General features: G+C 35.0%; 1 protein-coding gene across 2 annotated transcripts in view; it reads right to left on the bottom strand.

Moving 5' to 3' along the window:
• Positions 1–4,238: 4,238 nt before the first annotated feature.
• Positions 4,239–25,451, bottom strand: part of LOC107753814 (paralemmin-1-like) — a 34,605-nt gene continuing 13,392 nt past the window's right edge. The window contains exons 3-9 of one of the 2 annotated variants that reach the window (XM_016570064.1): positions 24,924–25,004; positions 15,947–16,074; positions 14,518–14,620; positions 13,108–13,141; positions 12,748–12,813; positions 9,247–9,378; positions 4,239–4,967 (exon numbers count right to left, since the gene is read on the bottom strand). In XM_016570064.1, the coding sequence (XP_016425550.1) occupies positions 4,393–4,967; positions 9,247–9,378; positions 12,748–12,813; positions 13,108–13,141; positions 14,518–14,620; positions 15,947–16,074; positions 24,924–25,004 (1,119 nt within the window). In that variant the 3' untranslated portion in view covers positions 4,239–4,392. The remainder of the gene's footprint in view (positions 4,968–9,246; positions 9,379–12,747; positions 12,814–13,107; positions 13,142–14,517; positions 14,621–15,946; positions 16,075–24,923; positions 25,005–25,451) is intronic. The other variant, XM_016570063.1, reaches the window with a different exon arrangement.

Here is a 25,451-nt window from a genome sequence, read left to right on the forward strand (position 1 = left end):
CTATAAAAGCATGCAACTATACAAAAGAGATACGCCAGGCCTGTGGCCAGACAACAAGGCATTCAGGAGTGAGGAACACGTCGGAACTGGAATGTTAGTACTGACGGACAGTAAGGTGAGTGGCAAAACATGAAACTCACAGTGATGCAAAGACTTTAAAGGAAGTTGCCCAGATGAGCATTGAGAGGAAAGCAAACAGGTTCTTGAACCTTGAATTATAACCTCATTTGATGCTGCTTTACATCCAAAAGGTGTGTACATGGATAAGTGAGCATGTGTAAACATGATAGAACATGATAAACTGAAAGGTTTTTTTTTTTTTTGCATTCATGTTGACCTCATTTGACTCCTGGGCTTCGGAACAACGCACATTGATTTCCATAGAGTTCATCCCAGCAATTCGGGCAGAAATATAACAAAAATATGAGAGATAAAACATGACATATTAACTGAAATAAATCATGAATACGACCACATAGACGCAAAACGCACACACATATTTCTAGCACACCTCTACCAGCTAGCCATGCCACATAATTTCATTCTCCTAAAAATTAGTAATTAATTTGCCAATAAATTAAATTGATAAAGAAAGTAATTTATAAGGTACAGGTTTAACATTCATTAAAAACCCTCCAATGTAACGTAAAGGTGCATTTAGTAGTTCGGTGCTAATTTAAAAAAGTTTAACCCATGGAGAAATAAATTGTGTTTTTGTAAAGACTCAGAAAAAGGTTTCTATAAAATGTGTTTCAGTTATGTATGGTGTGGATCGTCCCCACCAAAATGTATTTTGGCATGTTGAAATGGCATGAGCTGCAGTGTTTCACAGCCGCTAGTAGCGTAGTGTTGTTTGGGGATGCAAAGAACGAAAATTATACAAGCATCGTGCCTTTCCAGCGGAGACAATGGGAGAATCAGTACCTGTATATAGTGATTAGAGAAAAGAAGCTTTTTGAAACACTAAATGAATTGATTCGCAAAATTATTCGATTTCAAAAATCTCAAAACACAGCACGCTCACGCCACCTACTGATCAAAGTAGTGTAAATGCAATGTAATCACAGCCCAAATCTGCAGAAAGACACCTTTTACAAACCAATTACAATTGTTTTTAATAAAGTACAATTTACTGAATGTAATTTACATATCACTAAATACCATATTGTTATAATTTTGTATGCTTGTTTTAGGCAGGACTTGGCTATTCAGTCCAATTAGAAACAATTAATAACCATTCTACTTTTCATTATATATGCATGCTTATTCAAATTCTTAAAATTCATTAAAAATGAACCTACATTATAATTGGTTAATGTGTTCACCAGATCAGAATCTAGAACGTTTCGATGCAAATGTTCGATGTAATGAAGCCAGTTTCATACGCACGCTCCCAACTACTGATTCGAAAGAAAAAAAAACGATTCTCAAAGGTTTGGATGCTGAAAGCTCCCATCACTACATATACGACCAAAGAGGAAGAAATGGTCTGAAGCCAATAGACAGAAAGACAAAGACAGAAACGTCCATAAACATTAGTACGGCAAGATTTGATGAGGGATAAAGTCTTGAGCTTTGTTGGACAGGTAAGGGAATTAATTATTGTGTAAACGTCTCTCTGAAACACAATGGTATCAGTGTAATTTACATAAAACTGGACATTGACTGTGAAACCAGACTACAAAATGCACCTTTAATGTTACTAACATTTATTTCTGTTATGGAAAAGATGAAAATAACTTTAAATAAGCACCAGTCCATCACCCATCTATCACCCATCTCTTCCACAAACACACAGGCTACAAAAACAATATGCTTTTTGATTTTACTGAAGCATTTGGCATCATAGCTACTTTAAGGGCAATTCCAACATTTTTTTTTTCAACTTTTAATAGAAATGCTAAAAAAAATGTTTTATATCTAAACAAAAAAAAAAGGAAAAAAAACTTCAATACTTGGCATAATGACCTATTAAAGGTTTCTTGTGGCCCTCGCCACACTTCCTTGGAACAGCTAAGGAAGGGCGGATATTGTCCTTCCTGTCTTTCCATTCTTGTCTCGGGAACTGTTATGATTGCTGTGGAAGTGAGAGAGCTTTGCTTATTCTGACACTAGTTTGCACGCATGAGGGTTCTTGCATAGGATTGGCTGCAGCAGTTTGTTGATGTCACTTGTTAGGAATGAGCTGTCACTGACCCCTCCTGAGGGCTGATGGCAGTGCGGACTGGCATACAATTAAAAACACACAGCCAGCCTGATGCATACACACCTCTGAACGTCAGAACAAGGCCAAATGCACATGAGTGATGCAGATGAAAGATGAGAAGGCTACAAATGATCCGATGCAAGTTTACATCATGCAGCAGTTTGAAAGTAACCGAGTGAACAACTGACTCTCTACTCTTGACCTCTATTTCCAACAAATAGAGCATTTCAAGTGGGGATTATATATATTTTAGTTAGAAACACAAAGGAACAAAACACATGCGCAAGCTCTTTGCGGCAACAGTTTAACTGAGAACGAGCAGCGAACAGCCTAACAGCAAAACATCAAAGCTTACTGAGCTCACCTGTCCTACATTTCAATATGAAAGAGCGCAATCTACTGGACTCACGGGAGAACAAAGATAAGGAAAATAAGGAAAACGGTGCTGTATTACTGTGTGTTTGAGAAATAGCAAGGGAAAAAGAGAAAGGATGCTCTGATAGAAGAAAACAGTCATTGACCAATGATTTTTTTTTTCATTTAAAGCAAATAGCCTCAAAAAAGTTACACATGCATTTGCAGGAATGTTGGTTCAATAGAGAGGATAAGCTGTGACATGCTTTCATTTACTGTAAAATTATTATAACTCATCCCCAAGTTTGTAAAAAGCAAATAAAAATCATGTTGATTATGCAATATATATATTTTTTTTTTTTTACTTTTTTAAAAAAAATTTTAAAGATCAGCAAGCTTTTAATCAGCAAGGATGCATTGAATTTATCAATAGTGACAGTAAAGCCTTTTATAAAAGATTTCTAATTTAAATAAACACTGTTCTTTTTATTTTTCTATTCATCAAAGAATCCCGAAACAATCAAGCAGCAGTTTTAACACTGATAATAAAAAGAAAAGTTTCTTGAGCATCATATTAGAATGATTTCTGAGGATCATGTGACACTGAAGACTGGAGGAATGATGCTGAAAACTCAGGAATAAATTACATTTCAAAATATATTCAAACAGAAAAGAGTTATTTTTAATTATAATAATATTTCACTTTTTACTGTTTGATCAAATAAATGTATGTAAAGCTACTTTTAAATGGCCATCAGTAGAGAAATTTGTAAAGTTTTTCAAACCAGATGTAGTTACAGGCAAAATCCTTGGTGTGTATCGAAGCTTTAATAAATGAATGATACTATGTGATAGTCTATGATAATATTTCACAATATTACTGTTTTTACTGTATTTTTGATCTAATAAATGCATCCTCGGTAAGCATAAGAAATGTCTTTCAAAAGCATTTTAAAAATACAGACCCCAAATTTTACAGCTTTACAGCTCCAGAAACATTTTTTGTAAGGAACAATTCATATGTTAAAAAAAAACCGTTACATTTTTGTAAAAAAAAAAAAAAAATGTTCATTACAAACTGAGGGATGAGTCCAAACTATTTTCTGTATTAATCAAGAGCTCAGCTTGTATCGAACCCAGAACATTCCTTTAAAACTCCTGTATGATGATGGTTTAAAACAATCTCGTCATTTCTAAGCAAATGCAAAGTGTGCTCTGTCAATCCCACAGGTTTTATTCCTAATTTGAAAAACATAATAAAATAAAAATAATTGCAATACTTCTCACAGCTTCATCAGTAATAAATACAGTGCAGTGCACAATGCTGAGATCAATAATTTTCTTCAATCTTTTCTTTTGATGTGAAAGTGAAAATACTTTGTAGTGCACACAACACATGCTCTTCAAAAAGGGAACTCAAAATAAACAGGCTTTAAAAAAAAAATCATATATATTATACAATTATGTGAAATATTTGAATCTTCCATATGGAAAGGTAAGACTAAAAAATTTGAAAAGTAAATGCTGATTAAAGGGGTTTGATCAGTTCATTTCAGTTAAAGGGTCAAATCTTCATACTTCTCTCACAGGAGTGCATATGACACCATTAATTTCAGCCACAAAAAAAAAAAAAAAGAACAAAACATAAAAATTGAATGAGGTTAGAGAAGATCAAGGGGGAAAAAAAGTAATATAGAAAATATAAAATGGGTAAAAATCAATTAAAGAAACAACAGCTTCTATCAAAAGATACTGAACGTTTATTCCTCTCAGCCTTGCTGTTGTTCTCTCTGTATGTTGTTGCATTTGATCAGTAAAGTCTGTGTTTGGGCTCACATGATGGTGCAGCACTTGCAGGGTTGTTTCTCCTTGCTCTTGACCTCCGCAGCGCCCTCTTCTGTCTGCCCCGACTCGCCTGCCGCCTCTTCAGCCTTTGGTGGCTCTGCTGGGCTGCCATTAGGGGGCGCCTGTTCCTGCTTGGCGTCACCGGCAGCGGTCTTGGCATCTCCGTCCTCGATGAGCACCACCTCAGCCTTCACAGTCGTGCTCTCCAGCCCCAAAACCTTCTTCGTTTCATCCTCGTCTTCAACGCTCTGGTAGCCCATGAAAACCATTGTGACTGGGTTCTCCGCACTGGCTCCGCCCACTTCTGTCTGAGGGGCCGCGGGTTGGGCTTCTACACCCGTGATCTCCTTTATGGGGACTGCGGCTGGGACTACATCTTTCTCTACCTTCTCTACCTTCTCCACCTTCTCGGCCTGCCCTCGCTCCAATCGCGGCGTATTCTTGCTGCTCTCGCTCATGGTCACCTCATCAGCCTTGTGGAGGAGCTCTTCCACCTCTGAAGAGCTGAGCTGGTGAACGCCATTGGTTACTGCACCGTCCACACTGCGCACCTCATGCACCACTGCATAGAGGAAAACAAGACGGAATGAGTCAGGAAAGACTTTTCCCTCACTGACTGTTCTTCATCTTAAAGCGATAGTTCTCTTTCAGTTTCTAGTCCCTATTGACTTAAAAAGTGTTTTTTTTTACTATACTATGGAAGTCAATGGGGACTAGCAACTGAAGGTGAACTATCGCTTTAAGACTGATAAGCCCCAAGTATACTTCGTTTTTGTACGCGTACGCTAGCAGCGAACGCGTAGCCATTCAAAGTATACTCCATTTGATGTAATGCGCGAATGCAGGCGGTCGAAACAAGTGCACTAGAAAGCTTTATCCATGTTCAGTGTCTGCTCTATTTTTCCCTGCAAGTTATGACCGATAACAAATACTTTTGAACTCTTTTAAACCAAAGCTGAGCTGTCTCATACCCTCTCGCTCAAAAGCACTTGTCAATGTGAGCGTCTGTTGTTGTTGCAGTCTCCACTATTTTGTTGTTGTTGTTCCGTCTCTTTTGTTTTGTTTTCTACTGTGAAACAACGGTGCGGGACGGTGTTGCCACCTTGAGGAACAACAGATTAGTGCAAAATAACTTCAATGCGCATGTGCGACCTGCGGGTATGTACAGTACTGTTCTGATGACGAAATTCGTGTCACATGCACTGTATGCTGTCCCTCGTGTATGCATAAAAAGTGAAGTATACTTTGGACTTTATCAACCCAAGCATTTGTGGGTCATTGACAAATGAGAGTGTTCAATAATGTAAAAAATTATTTTTCGAAGTCACATAAAACAAAGACTACTGGAGTACTTTTTACAGGAAGATGCTATTTCAGCCTTTCTACTTCAAAATTAAATTGAATGTTACTTGCTATTTCTATTAATTAATTGTGAAATTTATTAGCAGTTTCTGAGTGAAAAATTTTCGACACCATTTTGCTGGTTTCATATGGTTTCCACAAAAAAAAAACAAATTCAAAGATTTTTTTTTTTCATTTTCAACAATTTAAAGAAAAAAATGTAGTTTTATTGAACTTAAATTAACTTAATGAAATGAAATGAAAAAATGTTATGTGGCATAACCACCAATAAAAAAGTACCAAAATATTGTCTTTACACCTAGAATAAGTGTATTATTTTCCAAAAAAAGGTATACATTTTAAGTTTTTTTAAAAATATTTTTTAAACAAATATAGTTAATTATTCGTTCATTAATTTTTTTAATGGGGGGAGATGGTTTGCAGGGATCTGCAGGGTCCTTTCTATTTTACAATTTATGTTTTTTATGTTTTTTTCCCCTGCATGTTTATTGACGTCATAACACCAAATGACTTTTTGGAGGGCAAAAGTTTTTTCTTATTTTTTATATTTTGAATATTTTAACAAAACTACTTCACTGTTATTAACACTGTTTTTAATAAAACATGCTGAACTACCTACTTAGAGTTTTTAAGAACTTCCTATCAGTGAGGTTTTTCTTCATTTTATTATCCCAATATTACAAAAATATATTAAAATGAATTTAAATTTAGAAATTAAAAACAACAAAATATTATATGTATGAAAAAATTTATTTAAAAAAAAAAAAAAACATGCCATTTTGTAGATTATAATAAACATAGGATGACCATACATCCATTTTTACATCCTTTATTTATTTTTTTAAATTTTTTTTATGAATTGCCTAAAATGTCCAAGTTTGACTTTGTTTTCCTATAGACCATTTCTCTACAGTCCTCATACATTATATGTACACGTATTTGCACTGTTTTGGCCATTCTCTGTAATTCCCGCCTTCTCGCAAGCCACGATTGGTCGATTGTGTACAATGCCTGCATGCTACTGGCCACTGCACTTTTCAGTCATTACCTTCAGCAAGTATGAAAAATAATAGGAAATCAAAGCCAAACCCTGGACATTTTGAGCAATTTAGAAATCCCGGCCAGGACATATGGCATAAAAAAGGCATATGGTCACCCTAAATAAACAGCACTGACACCATATTTGAAAATGGGGTCTATATAAATTCTTTTTATAGTGTTAAAGCAAACTTCTAGCCAACACTGCAGCACATTTGCCACATATTAACTGCAGGTTTGCTGTAGTCAAGAATTTATTATAAAAACTGCTAGAAAAACACTACTCATTCTAGCCACTGACGAAACGCATGGAAAGCATACTGTGCCCAGTCAATGACTACTGTTAGCATTGCCTTTTAAAGTTGTGCGTCAAGTGCACTTCACTTACTAGAAGTGCTCACTTGACTGAGGGATCAAACACAGGAAAAGTGTGGCAAGCAGAGTAAACAGAGCAGGAAGAAAGCAGTGCTACTGGTGTTAGCATTAGCAGCTAGCAGCATTAGCAGTACAAACAGATGCAGTATCAGTGAAACAAGTATTTTAATTATCTGTAAACCTTTGGAGAATATATTTAATATGTGCTAAATTTATAGTTTCATTGTGTAACACCACTTGGAAGAGTGAGAAGTCAGGCTGGAGGCTCGTGGCTAAGCTTGGCAGCAACATGCCCAAAACTAGCAGTCAAGTTGCAGGGTGACCAACTGAGAGTTTAACGCACAACATGGTCTTTCGTTCTCTGACAGAAAATAACAATAAAAGTCAACAAAAAATCAGAGGTTTGTGGTTACCCTGCATCTAAAGCCATGCTCAATTAATCTCTTCCTTTACGAGAAGTGACCAGCGTTTGATGACACATCAAGTAAAACTGACAAATATAAGACTCTGGTCTCATCCTCATGTCGTTCCAAACCCATCTGACCCAGCCTGAATGAGATGTTTAGATGAATGTCCGAGCTACTCTTTTCCATAAAATAAAAGCATACATTGGCCATCAAGCTTCAAAATGAACAAAAAAGTACCATGACTCATGCTCATCTTTTAAAACTACACAAGCTTTGTGCGATGAACAGACTTACATTTTCAATCAAGGCTCACTGGAAAAATGTGCCTGTGGCAGCCTTTCTGCAAAACGATATTATGTTGCTTCCTGCACGTTTTGCGATACTTTCCAGATGAAATGTCCAGTGATTGGTACTAAAAGTGTTCAGATTTATGTGAAAAAGATGAATGTGAATCTGCCAGTGGTTTATGATGTTGGTTGTTGTACGTATTGTGTATGATGAGTGGCGCTAAAAGTTTAATGCTCTATTGCATCAACTTAACCTTAAAAATAACATACCATCTAAGTGATAATAAGCAAACATGAGATAAAAATGCATTTACTGATGCATCCATGCCATTTTAGCTTGTTTCTGTGAGCCCTTTTATTGTGAGTGCTCAACATCGTAACTGCAATGCTGTACCAAATAAACTACCAAGAAAGTTTAATATGTTAGAAAAGAATAGCTGATTATGTGATGCAAATGTTTTAGTTCACAAATAATGCACTTTGGTAAAAGATATTTGAGATCACAACATATAGGGCCCTATGAAATCTTTTTTATTTCCCCCTAACATTTAAATTTGTTTTTTTTGCATTCCATTATATTGGTAAAATCTAATTTTAGTAGTCAAAAATCATGAAACTTATTTTTCCCAAATGGATTACATTTTTATGGTTTAATTACATTTTAATAATCAAGAAGCATGTCTATTCAACTGAATTTAAAAACATTTTAACAACTTCATAGTTTATTAACATTTTTACAACACTAAGGGCCTATGAATGGATTTATTTTTTCATAAATTCAGTGTCTGTTTTAATTTTTCAGGATTTATGATTTAATATAAATATATTATCAAAAACAGTGGTAATCAAATGAAGGCATAAAACATTAATTAATCTTTTTAAATATAATAAAAAACTTATTTTTGACAGGCTCTTAAATATGGATTAAGTTAATGGCCCTACTTTTGATTTATTCATCCAAAATTTGCTCAATTCCAAGGAACAGCACTAACATATTAATCGATAATCTGCCTATAATCATAATTTGTGAGAAAAGGACTAAAGGTGTGTTAAGTGTTTTACTGCCATTAGTGTTCATTTTAACTGGAAACTACAGGTATAGGTACATGTTATTTTCAATAAGCCTATGTTGTACATTTTGTCTACGGAAGAAAATCATACGGGTTTGGAAAAACATGAATGGTGACATTTTTGGGTTAATTGTTCTCGAATATACCAAAATGACATAAACATCTAGTTTGGCCAAATAAGAGAACTACAGCTGATGTTCTGAACATTTTTCCTCGTTAATGTGTTTTACATAAAAATGTACACTTCTCGTAAAGCAGGCATATCTAGCAAAGCCACGTGCGTCTGCTCTATCGCCAGCCACCTTTCTGTTCATCCTCATAGACCTTGACACCCTGCTGCGAGAGGTCTTTGGGGAGCAGTGTGTTAGTGGACAGGACTTTGGTCTCGCCAGTCACCAGGTCCTTCTCAACTGTGATCTCTACGGAGTACATCGCTGCAGTGCCAACGAAAGAACACATTACCATCCTGCAATGATGCACGGTCACACTCACATAAAGTTACTAAACACACACACACTGTTTAGGCCAGTTGCTTTCTATATTCAAAAAGCCAGTGAAGTGTGATTTTAAGAGACTGTGGTGAGCTCTATGACAATAATAATGCAGAGTGAGGTGTGGAAAGACAGATAGTGTTTTTTTTTCTATTCTAATGTAATGTATGATAAATGATCTTAATTAGAGATTAGAAATAATTGTAACTTTAGATAAAACAAGAACCTAAAAATAAAAAAATCAGAACTTAGTAATTCCTTATATATTATATATTCAAAAAAGCATAATATAATGTGTACTTTTATATATATATATATATATATATATATATTAAAGAATAAAAAAAACAGTCTGTGTGTGTGCAAAACATATATTGTTTTGTGTTAATTCTATCACAGAAAAATTGAATCAAAGCTGTGATATGGTTTCTGAGGCAATGCTGCCATGGTAACCTGATCCTTTAGTAGTACAACTTCTAAAAATAGCTGTTTTTATTTAATAGATGTTTTTCTGCTTTTCAACTTTATATGTGTGTGAGAGATGATGTGGTGTGTATGCCAGACACACGAAGACACACACACATGCAAACACACATCAGCTGAAAGAACAGAGAATTAGAAGACAAGATTAGATGAAACCAGTACAGGATTACAAGATTAAAACACTGATATAGGACAATATATAAGACCCACAAGTGTTTATTTATAGTCATATGTTTCAGTCCAGAACACAGCAGGGACAAATATACCCTCCCAAGCAACCAGAAAGAAACAGACACTCACCCAGGAACAGCTGTCAATAAAGCCACTTTACATTTATCTGACTACAGAGGGGTGGGCGATATGACCAAAATCTTCACAATATGAGTCATTTTATTTCACGGTAACGATATATAGCACAATATAGTTGTTTTTGCTTTAAATAAGGTTTTATTTAATTATGATATCAAAATGTTTAATACCATAGAAATATCATAATTCTTGTCACCAGTGTCAATATCACAAAAAACTAATACTAACCTTAAAAAAAATTTTTTTTTTTTTTAAACTCAAGCTCACTGAAGACAAGTAAACAGTCAGCGATTAAATACGAATAAGAAACTAATTACAAGCAATAGGACATAAACTACAGTAGAACAAATAAATAAGAAATGCTACATACATTGTATAATGTAATCAAATGTATAAAAACACTGCATATTCTTCACTGTGTAAATTAAATATATATTTACTCTTATTAAAGTTACAAAAGTTTAGTCAAGAGCACTGAGAGATTTTCTCTCTTTTGTTGTTTGATTGACATGAATGACAGACAGCAGGGATATTAGACTGCTGTCACTTTAAGAGCTGCCCGGATCTCAATATACTGTTACACACGTGTTTGCTTTCACTTAAGACCTACTGTGTTTACAAGGATACTTGCAAAGACGTGCATTTTGACACATAAAAGTGTGTGAATTTAACCGTTCAAGGCATATAAAGCGGCAAAAATAACTCTGTTCAGTACTTCCGCGCTCTATGAACACCGTCTTCACGTGCGCATGCCTCTCTGACAGCGCACACATATAGCAAAATGAGTTCTCTTTCACTGCTGATTGCGTTTCAACTGCTTAAAATCACTTGTTTTTAAACCACAATGCTTAAAAACACATGCAAACGATATGTTTATGTGACCACGTAGCACAGCAACATTACGTGAACGTGTAACTGCGATAGAGACGATAGTCCAAAATCTCTACCGGTTGACAATTTTCTACCGGTATATCGCCCACCCCTACTAAAGAGCAGAATTTAAATCTTAATACTTTTAAAAAGCTTTTTCTGATAGGTCTAAAAGGGTTAGTTCACCCCAAAATGAAAATTCTGTCATTAATTACTCACCGTCACGTCGTTCCAAACCCGTAAGACCTCCGTTCATCTTCGGAACACAAATTAAGATATTTTTGATGAAACAAAAATAACAACTTTATTCAACAATTCTTCTCCCCGAGTTACCGTCTTCCGCCATTTTGGAGAGAACCACGCCGCATGTGCACGCTTTCTCCTGAACGTAAACAACGTTTGACAAAAGTCGTTATTTTTGTTTTCTTTGCACACAAAAAGTATTCTCGTAACTTCACAAAATTGAAGTTGAGCCACTGATGTCACATGGACTGTTTTACCGATGTCCTTGCTACGTTTCTGGACCTGGGGACATTTCAGTTGTGTTGCTGTCTGTGGGAGGGTCAGAGAGCTCTCAGATTAGTGGTCGACCGATATTGTTTTTTTGACAGCCGATGCCGATGCCAGTATCTTGGAAAGCAGGGTGGCCGATGGCCCATATAAAGCTGATATAATTGTATTTATTTTAATTAATATTTAAGAAATTTGAAATCATTTGAAAATATATTAAAAATAAATTTGTAAAATAAACATACTTATACTTTAGATGACAAAGTATTTTCCACAAATAAATAAATATCTATTAAAAATATAATTGAAAAGGAAGTAAACTGTAACCAACAACTCAGTATTCTGGGAAGTTTGTGTGAGGGAATCATATTTTTTCAAATAAAACCAAGGTAACACTCATTTTACATACAGCACACAGTGAAAATGACATGAATATGACAGTGGGCAAATGCATAAAGCGCAGCATAATTTGAAATCACGATTTTAATGTTTAAAGCATTCAATTTGCACAGACCGAAAGTCATGCAGAAAACACGCGATCATGCAGGTCACATGCACACTTCACAAGATCTCACAACTGGATTCGACTAAGTTTGCAAGGTTTGTGAAATAAAATTTTCATTAGCAATTCAAAGATTTGTTTAAATGATATAAATGCGTATTTGCTGAATGCTGACGGCAAACGAGAAAGTATTATAATGTTTGCCTTTCTATTACTAACAATATAAAAGCAATCGTTATACTACTTTTGTATACATTGTAATTCCTTCGTTTAACAGATCTATCGGATTATTAGACAGACGTATTAGATAATCCATATTAGACAGAACTGTTGACGACGGCGAGCATGAGACGGGTTTGGAACGACATGAGGGTGAGTAAATAATGACATAATTTTTATTTTTGGGTGAACTATCCCTTTAAGTGTTTTCAGAAGTTCTAAAAAAGCACCTTTCTGCTTTTGGTCTGTATTTCACTAAGAAAAACTGGATTCACCACAAAGTTCTGAACATGATATCGATAATGAGAATAGACAGAGCAGTTTAAGTGCTTCTTTATCTCAGAATTAAAGAGGTAAAGGGTAAAACAGCAGGAAGAGTGTGTGATCTCTGCGTGAGCTACGATTGGATCAACACTCACCTGCTTTCATCATGTCAAAGACACCTCCGGATTTCTCCAGACGAGGGCTGACGTGAACTTTGACCTCTAATAGGGTCATGAACGAGGACACAGAAGGACAGAGAATGATAAAAAGGTATAAGAAGCAAGAGTGTAGAATAGGGGAGAGAGAGGGATGATGGGAAGGAGGAAGTACTACAGTAGACACTGCATTGTCCTTCACCACAGTCAATATGTCAAGGATAACTGCAGAAACTGATCTTTTGGCTGTGTAACTTTTAAATTGCTGCTCTTGAGATTTAAGTTTAAATTCTGATCAAATGTTGCTCATGAAAAGGCTATTTTAAGAGGTGTTTCTGGTGTCAGAGATGATGACGTTACCTTTTACAGAGTCTGTCACAGAGTCCATCACAATCTGCAAAAATAAGACAGAGAGAGAGAAATAGATGTTCAAATCTTATTTGACTGATCCAAATTATACATGTTTGTATTAAATATGAATTATACAAATACTGTCGTTTGTTATTGTGAACACATCATCTTTTCTGTTTGCATCAAGAGTACTATATCAGATGAGAAATGCAGTTTCAGATTTTTATATTATGTTTCTCGGGGCTTAGATTATTAATTGTGCAATTTTTGCACCAAAAGAACATTTTCACTTTTAAAAAATCTCTCAATTTCGAGGTAAAGGGTACCACCCCAATGACAGCTTTTGTTCCTTTTTTACATACACACATAAAATGCTAGCTATGAAATTAGCCTTAAAAAGACATAAAAAGAGTCAGTCACGTAGTTCCAAAAATGTTTAAAATGTAATTTCCACCACCATCATTAATATTATAAAATCAAACAGTATTATTATTTTATATTATTGTGTAAAAATGACTTTTCTCCTTAATATTTTGTAGACACCTGATACATTTTTTTCACTATTCTTTTATGTATAGAAAGTTCAAAAGAACAGCATTTATGTAACATTATAAAAGGCACTATTGATCAGTTTAATGCATTCTTGCTAAATAAAAGTCTTAATTTCTTTTTTATTACTTTTACATTTTAGAATATATTATGTATAATGAACATGTTTTAATTAATAAACATTACTATATTATAAATTATTAATGTAATAAAATAAATATTGAAAAAAAATTATTAATTAAAGGATCTGCGTATGTTCTCATTTATATTCATTATTTACATTACTATTATTTACATATTTTTAGGTTACGGGAACACAATTCATCCTTTGAGATATGATGTAAATAAGGTAAAAGTGAGGTAAATAAACTAGGGTGAAAAGTGTACATTTTATCTGTAAAACATCGACCCACAGTTGAAGACTCTTCTGTGGAAATCTATTCAAATAAAAAATACTTTGAACAACAGTCCTGATGACAAAACACATAAATGGTAAGCACTAGAGATCAGCAAGCACTAGACAGTGACATATGATGTACTTTAGAGGATACTGACCACCGAAGAAAAGGCTAATCAGAGAAAATAATTTGTGTTGTAGCAGCGTCGCCGCTCTGAATGCAGCACCAGTGAGGGCAAAAGTCTGTCAGTCCTGCATGTTTAGCACTCACTGCTTGAGTGAGACTGATTGCTGCACTGTAAGCAGTAAGACCCATCTCTTCCCTTAATCAAGATGGCCTTTGTGTAGCCGGACATGAGACGGTCCCCCATTGTGTGTCATGCACTAAAGCTTTGAATAGAAGCCTCTGGATCCCCTGCTGCCCACCCTGGTGTGAAGTTTATGGGCTAGAAAGGGCTGCCGGTTAAACGCACCATTTTTTCGACTGTCTTGATGTTGACTTCCTGTACTGCGTCTGACAGGTTGGTGGATGTCGCAGACACACCTGTCTCTAGCTCCTCCAGCTCTCTCTCCAGTCTGTGCTCGAGGAAAAGAAGATGGACATTCAGTTTATAAAGCACATTTTAGGTTACCTATACTATATATTTTTTTTTACATCTGAATGGGTTTATCTTTAAGAAAAAAGAAGTTGTTTCAGTTGTGAGTGTGTGTGTGTGTATATATATATATATATATACATACACACACACACAGACACACACACACACACACACACGCACACACACACACACACACAGTCTTTAGTGTCACATGGTTCTTCAAATGTCATAATAATATGCTGATTTGGTGCTCAGTTATTAATAAAAGAGATATTATTATTATTAAAATAATATTATAAAATAAAATAATATTTTATATTATTACGTAATAATATAAAATATTATTTTACTTTATAATATTATTTTAATAATAATAATAATAATGTAAAATAGTAAATGTAAAATAATGTAATAATGTAAAATAGTTTTTGCTGCTTAAAATGGAAGCTTTTGATGAATTTAATGCATACATGAATGAAAGTATTAATAATACTTACAATTCTTTTGAAGTAATATTTTTGTATTATATTTACAAATAAAAATATATTATGTATAATTAATATATGAATTAATTAATAAATAGGCTATTGTTATATAAAAGATTCAATATAATATAATAAATATATTAAAAATATTTTTTTAAAATGATTATAGGATGTGCACCTGTTCCCATTTATCTTTATTATTTACACAATTATCTGTAGGTGAGGGAAAAAATAATGTAAAATATTTTAATTATAATAAATAAATACATCAAAATAATAAATTAATGGATCGGCACCAATTAAAATCATATACACATCATATATACATAAATGCACTAATACAGTTAATATATATATATATATATATAATGATCTGCACCAATTAAAATTTTATATTTTTATATTTTTCACGAGACCCCTTTCTGAGTGTGTTTTCCACACCAGGCCTTATTGGCATTGGCTGTTCACTGGCATGACTCATTGGTTGGCATACCAGTCCTGTGCCAGAGGCCCTTACAGCCAGAGCAGAGATTTAATCAGGCAATGGAGACCCAGACTGACCGCTCTGCCAGCAGAAAGACCCATGGCACTTTTTCACCATTAGGAATAAACTGAGACAAATCAGATAAGAAAGATCTTGGCCACTAGATCCATATTACACAGTCCAGGCTGATGGATCCCACATTAGGGACTTGCTATCTAACCACAGCTGGACTGAAAAACAGACTACTTCTGTTTTCTACTCCCTTCATAAAAACTGTCTCCTTATATAAAACATGTGAACACAGCTCTTCATCACACTGGTGCGGCTGGTTTACCTGAGAATGGTCTCCTCAAGACCTCTGGTTTTGGCCTCATCTTCCCGCAGCTGTTTTGTGGTCCCGTCTTCCTCCGGTCCTGCAGAGGGCGCACCGTCCATCAGCCATCTTTCCCTCAGTGCCTTTGACTGCAAAAAATGCTACATTTATGTAAGCAAGAATATATATGGCGCAGAGCAGACGCTTTCAGTTTAGAATTGTCGAGTATTTTTCAGCTAAACAATTTTTTAAAAAATTTCTATTAAAAGAAGCATAACAACAGTGGGGGCGGTGCCACGGTGGGCAAGTAATGTAATGTGCCCCAATGCAGCCCTCTACACCAAATAACATTTGTACTCCCAACTGGGTTCAAATTTAGACATGATTTGTTTCTGCGCTGCAACCGACCAATCAGAACCAAGTATTCCAGATAGATATACAATAATGTTGCACCTATTATTTTAAGTATCTTATGCTCACCAAGGCTACATTTTTTACATATTTGATCAAAAGTTAAAGTAATACTGTAAAATATTCTTTCAATTTAAAATAACTGTTTTCTATTTTTATATATTTCTAAAATGTAATTTATTCCTGTGATGCAAAGCTGAATTTTCAGCAGCATTACTCCAGTCTTTAGTGTCACATGATCCTCCAAAAATAATTTTAACATGCTGATTTGCTGCTAAGTTATTATCAATTATCATTGGTTGATTATTATCAATGTTAAAGGCTGTTTTTGCTGCTTAATATTTTTGAGATACTTTTTAAAAAAAAGTTCAAAAGAACAGCATTTATTTGATGCAGAAATCTTTTGTAACATTATAAATGGCTTTACTGTCACTTTTGATCAATTTAGTGTGTCCCTGCTGAATACAAGTATTCATTTCTTTTTTAAAGGGGTCATATGATGCGATTTCATTTTTTCCTTTCTCTTTTTACTTATCCCCAAACCTTTGAATGGTAGTTTCAAATCACAGTTTCTACAAACATGTAATGCAGCAAAATCTGTTTTGAATAATCACGAGAAATGTTTCTTGAGCAGCGAATCAGCATATTAGAATAATTTCTCATGTGACACTGAAGACTGGCGTAATGATGCTGAAAATTCAGCTTTGGATCACAGGATGGCTGCAATATAACAAAGAGTGAAAAATTTAAGGGGGTCTGAATACTTTCCGTACCCACTGTATATATAAAAACAACCTTCAAACTGTAATAATATTTCTTTTACTACTTTTTAAACTGTATTTTTGATCAAATAAATGCAGCCTCGGTGAGCATAAGAGAAGTCTTTCAAAAACATTAAAAAGCCTTAATTATTCCAAGTTTTTGACCGGTAGTGTAATTAATGCAATGTGCGATGCGATGGACTGAAAACAGCTTCAGGTTGTAAAAGTGGAGAATCATTGCCTCACTCAATGTCCTGTACACAAGTCTTGACTCATTTAGAGAAGAAAGAAAAATCACACTTTGGGAAAACTGAAAGTTTAAGTGACTTAGATTTAGAAAGTGATGAAAATTTACATGCCAAAGAAAAAAAAAACCCTGAAGATAAAAGTGATTCGTGCATCAGTTGAACAATGATGCTAGTGATGCATGTCCCAAAAGAGCTTCGATTCTGTTATCGCCTGCCTTTGGAGATCTCCTATGAGAGAAGAGATCTTTACTAACCAAATCGTGCACAGCTCTTGCTCTCAGAGCCTGAATTATTCAGCTAATTGGCACTAAAATCTAAGTGTCGAGCTGGCACTAAGCTGCCTTGGCACCAAACCAGGCACTGCTCTGATTTACTCTCTGAAACTGATCTTACCCTCTTCCTCTGACTCTCAGAGCTTGATGTTTGCTTACTGGTAGCATTAAACTACATGGCAATTTGTTTGCCATTCACAAACCACATAAGATGTGTGCATATGCATAGGCTGCCCTGTCCAGCTCATTACCAGCAGCCATTAAAATCCACAGCTGAGCATAGTCACTCTAAAACTTCGGGATGGATGAATATATTCTGGGCGGGGCAATAATGGTGCTGTGCAAACCTTTTACAGTAACTCATACAAAACCAATCCAAGAACACTTCAATTGAGCTTTTTGCTGATTTTAGTATTCTGCAGCACTTCATGTTGATTATTTCATCGCAATATGTGACCCTGGACCACAAAACCAGTCATAAGGGTCAATTTTTTTAAATTGAGATTTATACATCTCCTGAAAGCTAAATATTAATAAGCTTTCCATTGATGTATGGTTTGTTAGGATTGGACAATATTTGGCCGAGATACAACTATTTGAAAATCTGGAATCTGAGGGTGCAAAAAAAATCTAAATACTGAGAAAATCACCTTTAAAGTTGTCCAAATGAAGTTCTTAGCAATGCATATTACTAATCAAAAATTAAGTTATAATATATTTACAGTAGAGATAACATTATTCAAATATTATAATATATAAAAGACAGAGTAAATTATATATGTGACCCTGGACCACAAAACCAGTCATAAGGGTCAATTTTTTTAAATTGAGATTTATACATCTCCTGAAAGCTAAATATTAATAAGCTTTCCATTGATGTATGGTTTGTTAGGATTGGACAATATTTGGCCGAGATACAACTATTTGAAAATCTGGAATCTGAGGGTGCAAAAAAATAAAAATATTGAGAAAATCGCCTTTAAAGTTGTCCAAATGAAGTTCTTAGCAATGCATTTTACCAATCAAAAATGAAGTTTTGATATATTTACGGTAGGAAATTTACAAAATATCTTCATGGAGCATGATCTTTACTTAATATCCTAATGATTTTTGGCATAAAAGAAAAATCGATAATTTTGACCCATACAATGTATTTTTGGCTATTTCTACAAATATACCCAAGCGACTTAAGACTGGTTTTGTGGTCCAGGGTCACATATATGGATGTATGAGAGGCAGTCAAAAAAAAACACACACACACATTGACCATAGAGAAGTTATTCTGCGCACACTTAAAGACTGAGCATTATGGATACGAGTTGTATGACTTGGCGGCTGTCCAGCTCCTAAAGGCTCTTGGCATTTACTGCACACTGCACTGCAGGCCTCGGACATTCCTGCCTCTCCCAGCTGTTACTGATCAAACCTCTGAAGATGGCTGTCTTCTTCCTTTCTGACAAGTCAAATAACATTCTTTATGTGCTAATATAACATTATATATTTTGATTCATGCATACCAGTTCATGAATGCCAGCTCTGTTTTCTCTAGGCTACTTTCAGGACTCAACAATGAGGATTTTTGTATATAATATATAATATATTGTATATAATATATAATACTTTAAATATTGTTTAAATTGTCTTATTTATCTTTTATAAATAAAAAAAGTTATAATGCATATATTATATGCATACACACACACACACACACGTGTTTAGTTTAGCTTGAAGTACTATATATATATATATATGTATGTATGTATATGTATACATTAGTGCTGTCAAACGATTAATCGCGATTAATCGCATCCAAAATAACCGTTTTTGTTTACATAATATATGTGTGTGTGTGTGTGTGTAAATAGTATAATATATATAATAAAAATCAACAAATACAAATTTATGAAAACAATAAAAAAAACTAGAAAAAATTACAAAATTAATAAAACTTTAACAAATTAAAATAAAAAAAATGAAATAAAAGAAAATAGAATATAATACAATACAACATTATCTGTGTTAGCCAGTTACATAATATTATTTCGGTAAGCACATGTATGATCAAATGATGCATGATATATTAAGTGGCACTGGTCTATATAAAACAATCAAATCATTATAAGAGTTATTCAAATTATGTCATATCTCTTTTATGTTGCACCTCACATTTTTGTTTCTTTGTTTTCTTTCATCTCCGTTTTCATTTTTGCCTGAGCTGCCACCTCCCACTCCCTAGAGACCTACTGTAGGAGAGCGTATACTGACCACACACACACACACACACACACACACACACACAGACACACACTTTTGTCGGCCTGTAAGAGTTCAACACTCTCTATGTGTCATGTGACCTGTGTTAACCCATCCCGCTAATCAAACCACACCAATCCAATCCGCATCATTAACATCCTGTACTGATCATCCCGGGACGTCAGACATCCTTTAATCAGTCTGGACTGACTGATGAGTCAATCAAAACATAACCCATCCCACTAATCAAACCACACCTATCCAGTCCACATCATTAACATCCTTAACATCCTACCCCGGGATGTTAGACATCCTTTAATCAGTCTGGAGTTACAGATGAGCCAATCAAAACAATCAAAACAACTAAAGCAGTTCAGAGCTAAATGTGATCTAATGCTTGTCCTTGTTGAGTGTCTTCATCATTCTTTACGTGCTGTTCAACATTCACAATACCTTACAACAACACATCCCGACAGGAATCATATTTCAATAATGTCACTGACCAACAACCTGTCAGGGTTCTGCCCCTGTTGGCTTTAGCCTGGGCTGTTTTTTTTTGCCTGCCACAGTTTATAAGCCTTTTCCCCTCTAGTTTTTAACAGAGAACTTTGAATTGAAGCTGTCTAAGTTTGGGTTTTGTCCTCCTCACTTGACAGATTGAACCAACCAGGGAACCTAACAGACTGCATTGCATGGGATTGTTTCTCTTCCCAGGTCCTAACTGGCAGGAATCAGCCTCCAAGAACACATCCCAGACCGGAAGGATGTTAGATTGCTGCCAGAACCATCTCCCCTTTGGGTTTTGTGCATAAGTCCTCCTTGAGGCAGTGGAGGGGCTTGGTTTTGGCAAGTTCACTTTGTTGGACTCGGTGAACCTGTGTCTGGGAGGAGTTGGTTCACTTGAAATCACGGACTTACTGGGAGGTGTCGACCACGTTTGCCACCTCAAGGAGATGGAGATCCTGTGAGATCCCTGTTGATCCGGCCTCCCAGCCCATTCCTATCCCTGTGGTCCCAAACCTCATTCCTGGAATCCCCCCAACACTGTCTCAATCAAACACTGTCTCAATCAAATTCATAGACAAAAACGAGATGATAATGAAACAAAAACTCGTTCACCGCAAAAAATTATTTTTTTCCTTAGTATTTTTGTCTTGTTTTGTAGTATATATACATTAGTGCTGTCAAACGATTAATCGCGATTAATCGCATCCAAAATAACCGTTTTTGTTTACATAATATATGTGTGTATAATGTGTATATTTATTATGTATATATAAATACAAACACATGCATGTATATATTTAAGAAAAATATGTTATGTTTATATGTTCAATATATTTATATATAATATAAAATATAAGAATATAAATATGTAAATACATGTAAATATTTTCAAAATATTTACTGTATGTGTGTGCATTTATATATACATAATAAATATACACAGTACACATACATATATTATGTAAAGAAAAACTTATTTTGGATGCGATTAATCGTTTGACAGCACTAGTATATATATATATATATGTGTGTGTGTGTAAATAGTATAATATATATAATAAAAATCAACAAATACAAATTTATGAAAACAATAAAAAAAACTAGAAAAAATTACAAAATTAATAAAACTTTAACAAATTAAAATAAAAAAAATGAAATAAAAGAAAATAGAATATAATACAATACAACATTATCTGTGTTAGCCAGTTACATAATATTATTTCGGTAAGCACATGTATGATCAAATGATGCATGATATATTAAGTGGCACTGGTCTATATAAAACAATCAAATCATTATAAGAGTTATTCAAATTATGTCATATCTCTTTTATGTTGCACCTCACATTTTTGTTTCTTTGTTTTCTTTCATCTCCGTTTTCATTTTTGCCTGAGCTGCCACCTCCCACTCCCTAGAGACCTACTGTAGGAGAGCGTATACTGACCACACACACACACACACACACACACACACACACACACACACACACAAGCGCGTCTTTATTGACACGATGCAATCAAAAGTACAGAACAAAGCGCACAGGCTCCCATGTGCTTCCAGTGGCTGAGCCATTGTTTTCCAAAGTAAAATGGATGCAGCTTTTTGCGCAACAGCTTAAAAGAAAAACTTTTTTCTGCTCGTAAGAGTTCACCGCTCTCGATCCTGCGTCACGTGACCTGTGTTAACCCATCCCACTAATCAAACCACACCTATCCAGTCCACATCATTAACATCCTGTACTGATCACCCCGGGATGTTAGACATCCTTTAATCAGTCTGGAGTTACAGATGAGCCAATCAAAACAAGGGAAGCTTTGGAGCCAAAATACTGACAAAGAATGAGTATGATAGCTAATATACATTATACAGACATGCAGACTTGAGCACGACTTGGCCAGAGGCCGGAAACAGCACAGCTTCGGAGCTCAAGTGGTTGGAATTGTTCTATATTCAGGCAGAACACTATGAACCTTATCTTAGATCAACAAAAGCCTGCTCATATATCAGATAGCATGTGTTTTCGGGACTCTCAGAGGCCCCTCCATACTTCAGCGACCCACAGCCCACTATTCACTGGCCATTCATCTCTCTCTCTTTTTCTCTCCCTCTGCATTTTGCTGACTCTGAATGGGAGCTCCATAGAAACTGCTAATGAGGAGAGTTTTTGGATCTTATCTCTGGCCAGCGCAGCAAAGTCTCTCAGCCACAGCTGATCGCCTCAAAAACACACACAGAAAAACACAGCCAACTTCCACAAAGCAGCACGGACAATAATTATTGAAATGTTAATCAAGTGAGTTACAAAATGTTAATAATATTTGAAATAAATCACAATTAATTATATATTCGTATCTGCAGCCTCCAAATGAAGACAATGCAAAGACATTACATTAATGTAGCAGATGAACGCATTGAAAAAGCATCAGTTTTACATTAATGTTTCTCAGAATGAAACAAGATACATTTTGGTACTGGGTCTTCTTCTTGGCCACTTGAGAGCGCGTGCGCGCGACAGGAAGTAAGTGCGCAAGACTGTCCCAGGTCTTAAAAACACCAAAGCGCAGTGCCCTTAACACACACTAAATCCACACTATCTCGAATAGAAGCTATTCGAGGCTTAGTGTATCTCATCATGCAACATGTTGTGGAAATAAATCGTGAGACTTTTTGCCGAGATCTCGTGAGAGGTCACGGAAACCTTTCCAATGCAAGTTAAATATTAATATAATAATTAGATATTATTACATATAATTTGGTAGAAAAAGAAAGTGTTGCACGTTTTATTGGTGCAAAGCCGAGTAGTGGTGATATTTATTTTGTACAACATTTGCAACTGCTTTTCATCACATAATTAGAAGCGCCTCAAATTAAATTGTGTCATGTTATAGAGACTACTGAACAGACATTTAGAAGTTGATTTTAAAGTGCAAAGTATTTAAAATAAAAATAAAGCTATGAAAACGCTTGCATTTTTACAACACTATAAGTGTGTCCCATCAGGTAATGAAAAGGTCTTCGTCCTCACTTGAACACTTGGCACAAATACAGGAAATACATCATATAAGTAGTTGGACTTATTTGTTTCATTTTAGTTAACAACACCACAGGAAATGGAAGGTCAATTCCAGAGCACTGCATTGTGGAATACAGTCTTTTGGTATTTCCGGTGGATATGAATTTTGGCAAATGCAGTAGGGCATCCACGTATATGCATACAAAAAACCCCTGCATACTACACACAGTGTGCATACTGCACACTACAGATGTAGTATAAATAGTATGGTAGCCTGTTATTCCAAGCATATGCAGACACATTAAAATGTCTATTCTAAACTACAGCATAAACAGAAATGGGAAAAAAGTCCTCCAACAGTTCGCAATCATGTACACCTGACCTGAGGGCCACAGAGACAATATGCCATATTATTTAGCAGAGTGAAGCATTTCCCTCTTCACACAAACAGGATGTCTCATCACCCCCCATGGAAGATTCTCCTTCCTGTGTCTGACAGGGTGTTCTTGGCCCAGACTGCACCAAATCAGTGTGGTCTGGTCAACACCGAAACTTAGAGGCCCACTGCCAAGAGGTTATCATGAGACAAGCTTAAAATACAACACTCAGTTACAACAGGGATCTGCTACATCCCTCTGGGCTCTAAAGGGTCCTTACCCTGAAAAAGGTTGAGGGCCCCTGGTGTAATTCATAAATAATAGGGACTAGTGAAATCAAAGACATTCCTGCCACATAACAAAAAAACGACATGCTTTGTTCAATCATAATTACGACAAATAATAATGAGATAAAAAGTCAAAATTATGAGACACTAACTAAAATGTCAAAATGACATAAAACTCATAATAATGAGATAAAAGTTTACATTGACATGAAAAGTCGTGATTATGAAAGGCACAATTATTTATGTCACTAACTTATGATATAAAAAGCCACAATTAGATTACATTAAGTTGACAAAAAGTCGACAAGTCAAAATGATGAAAATCACATTTTGACTATTTATTTTATCATTTTAAATTGTCATAACTTCAGTTTTGTCATAATTATAACTTAGCATCTCATAATTATGACTTTATCTCTCATGTCATGTTTAATGTCATAATTATGATTTTTTTATGTCATAACTATCATTTCAGATTTATGTCATAATTTTGATCTTTTTATCTCATAATTATTTAATATCTCATAATTTCAGATTTTTAATGTCAGAATTATGACTTAGTATATCATCATTTCAAATTTTAACGTCAAAATTCTTATTTCATTATTTCAAATGTTTAATGTCACAATTAAGACTTTTTATGACTTTATACCAACACTTTTTTATGTCGTGGAAATAAATGGGCTTCGGACATCGAATGATTGTAACAGTTTAGAAATATTAAATCCATCAGTGTCTGTATTTGGCATAATGTAAATGTAAACTGTCACCTCATCATACATACTGTATAAGGCCTTTGTTAGTTTTACAGAGAATATAAACTGCAGTCATGACAAATATTTTGGCATCAGATGTCTTTTTTTTTTTACCTTATGGTGCTGAAGCTGCCGTCGGTCATCCTCTAGTTGTCTTTTCTTATTCTCAATTTCTGTCTGTCTTTTCCTCTTTTCCTGTCAATAAAAAAATTATTAAGATTAACACTAAATTCTAGTGTGCCAAACGCATGCAAACACAAACAACCATATTTATTTTCTGTACCACACATTGTTTGTCCTGTTCTTCAACATCCATTCTGTGAAAACAGTTCTTTTAGAGTTGAAAGTTGGCTAAAAAAGGTTTTCTGCGGGGTTACATATTTTGTTGAAACCTACACCACTGCTCTCAGACCAAAGCATGTGTGATAATGAGTGTTAACAATCTTCATATGTGAGAGAAAATGAGCTGAGAACAATGTGTTCATCAATCAGTGAGGCCGAGATCCCAGCCAGCAGAGAGGGGGTGTGTGTGTGTGTGTGTGTGTGTGTGTGGGTGTGAGAGAGAGGGAGTGTGTGTGTGTGAGAGAGTGTGTGTGTGAGTGTGAGCATGTGTGTGTGTGTGTGAGAGAGAGGGTGTGTGTG

The sequence above is a fragment of the Sinocyclocheilus rhinocerous genome, unplaced genomic scaffold (genome assembly GCF_001515625.1).
Source record: "Sinocyclocheilus rhinocerous isolate Xijiao unplaced genomic scaffold, SAMN03320098_v1.1 scaffold711, whole genome shotgun sequence".
Classification (NCBI taxonomy): Eukaryota; Metazoa; Chordata; class Actinopteri; order Cypriniformes; family Cyprinidae; genus Sinocyclocheilus; species Sinocyclocheilus rhinocerous.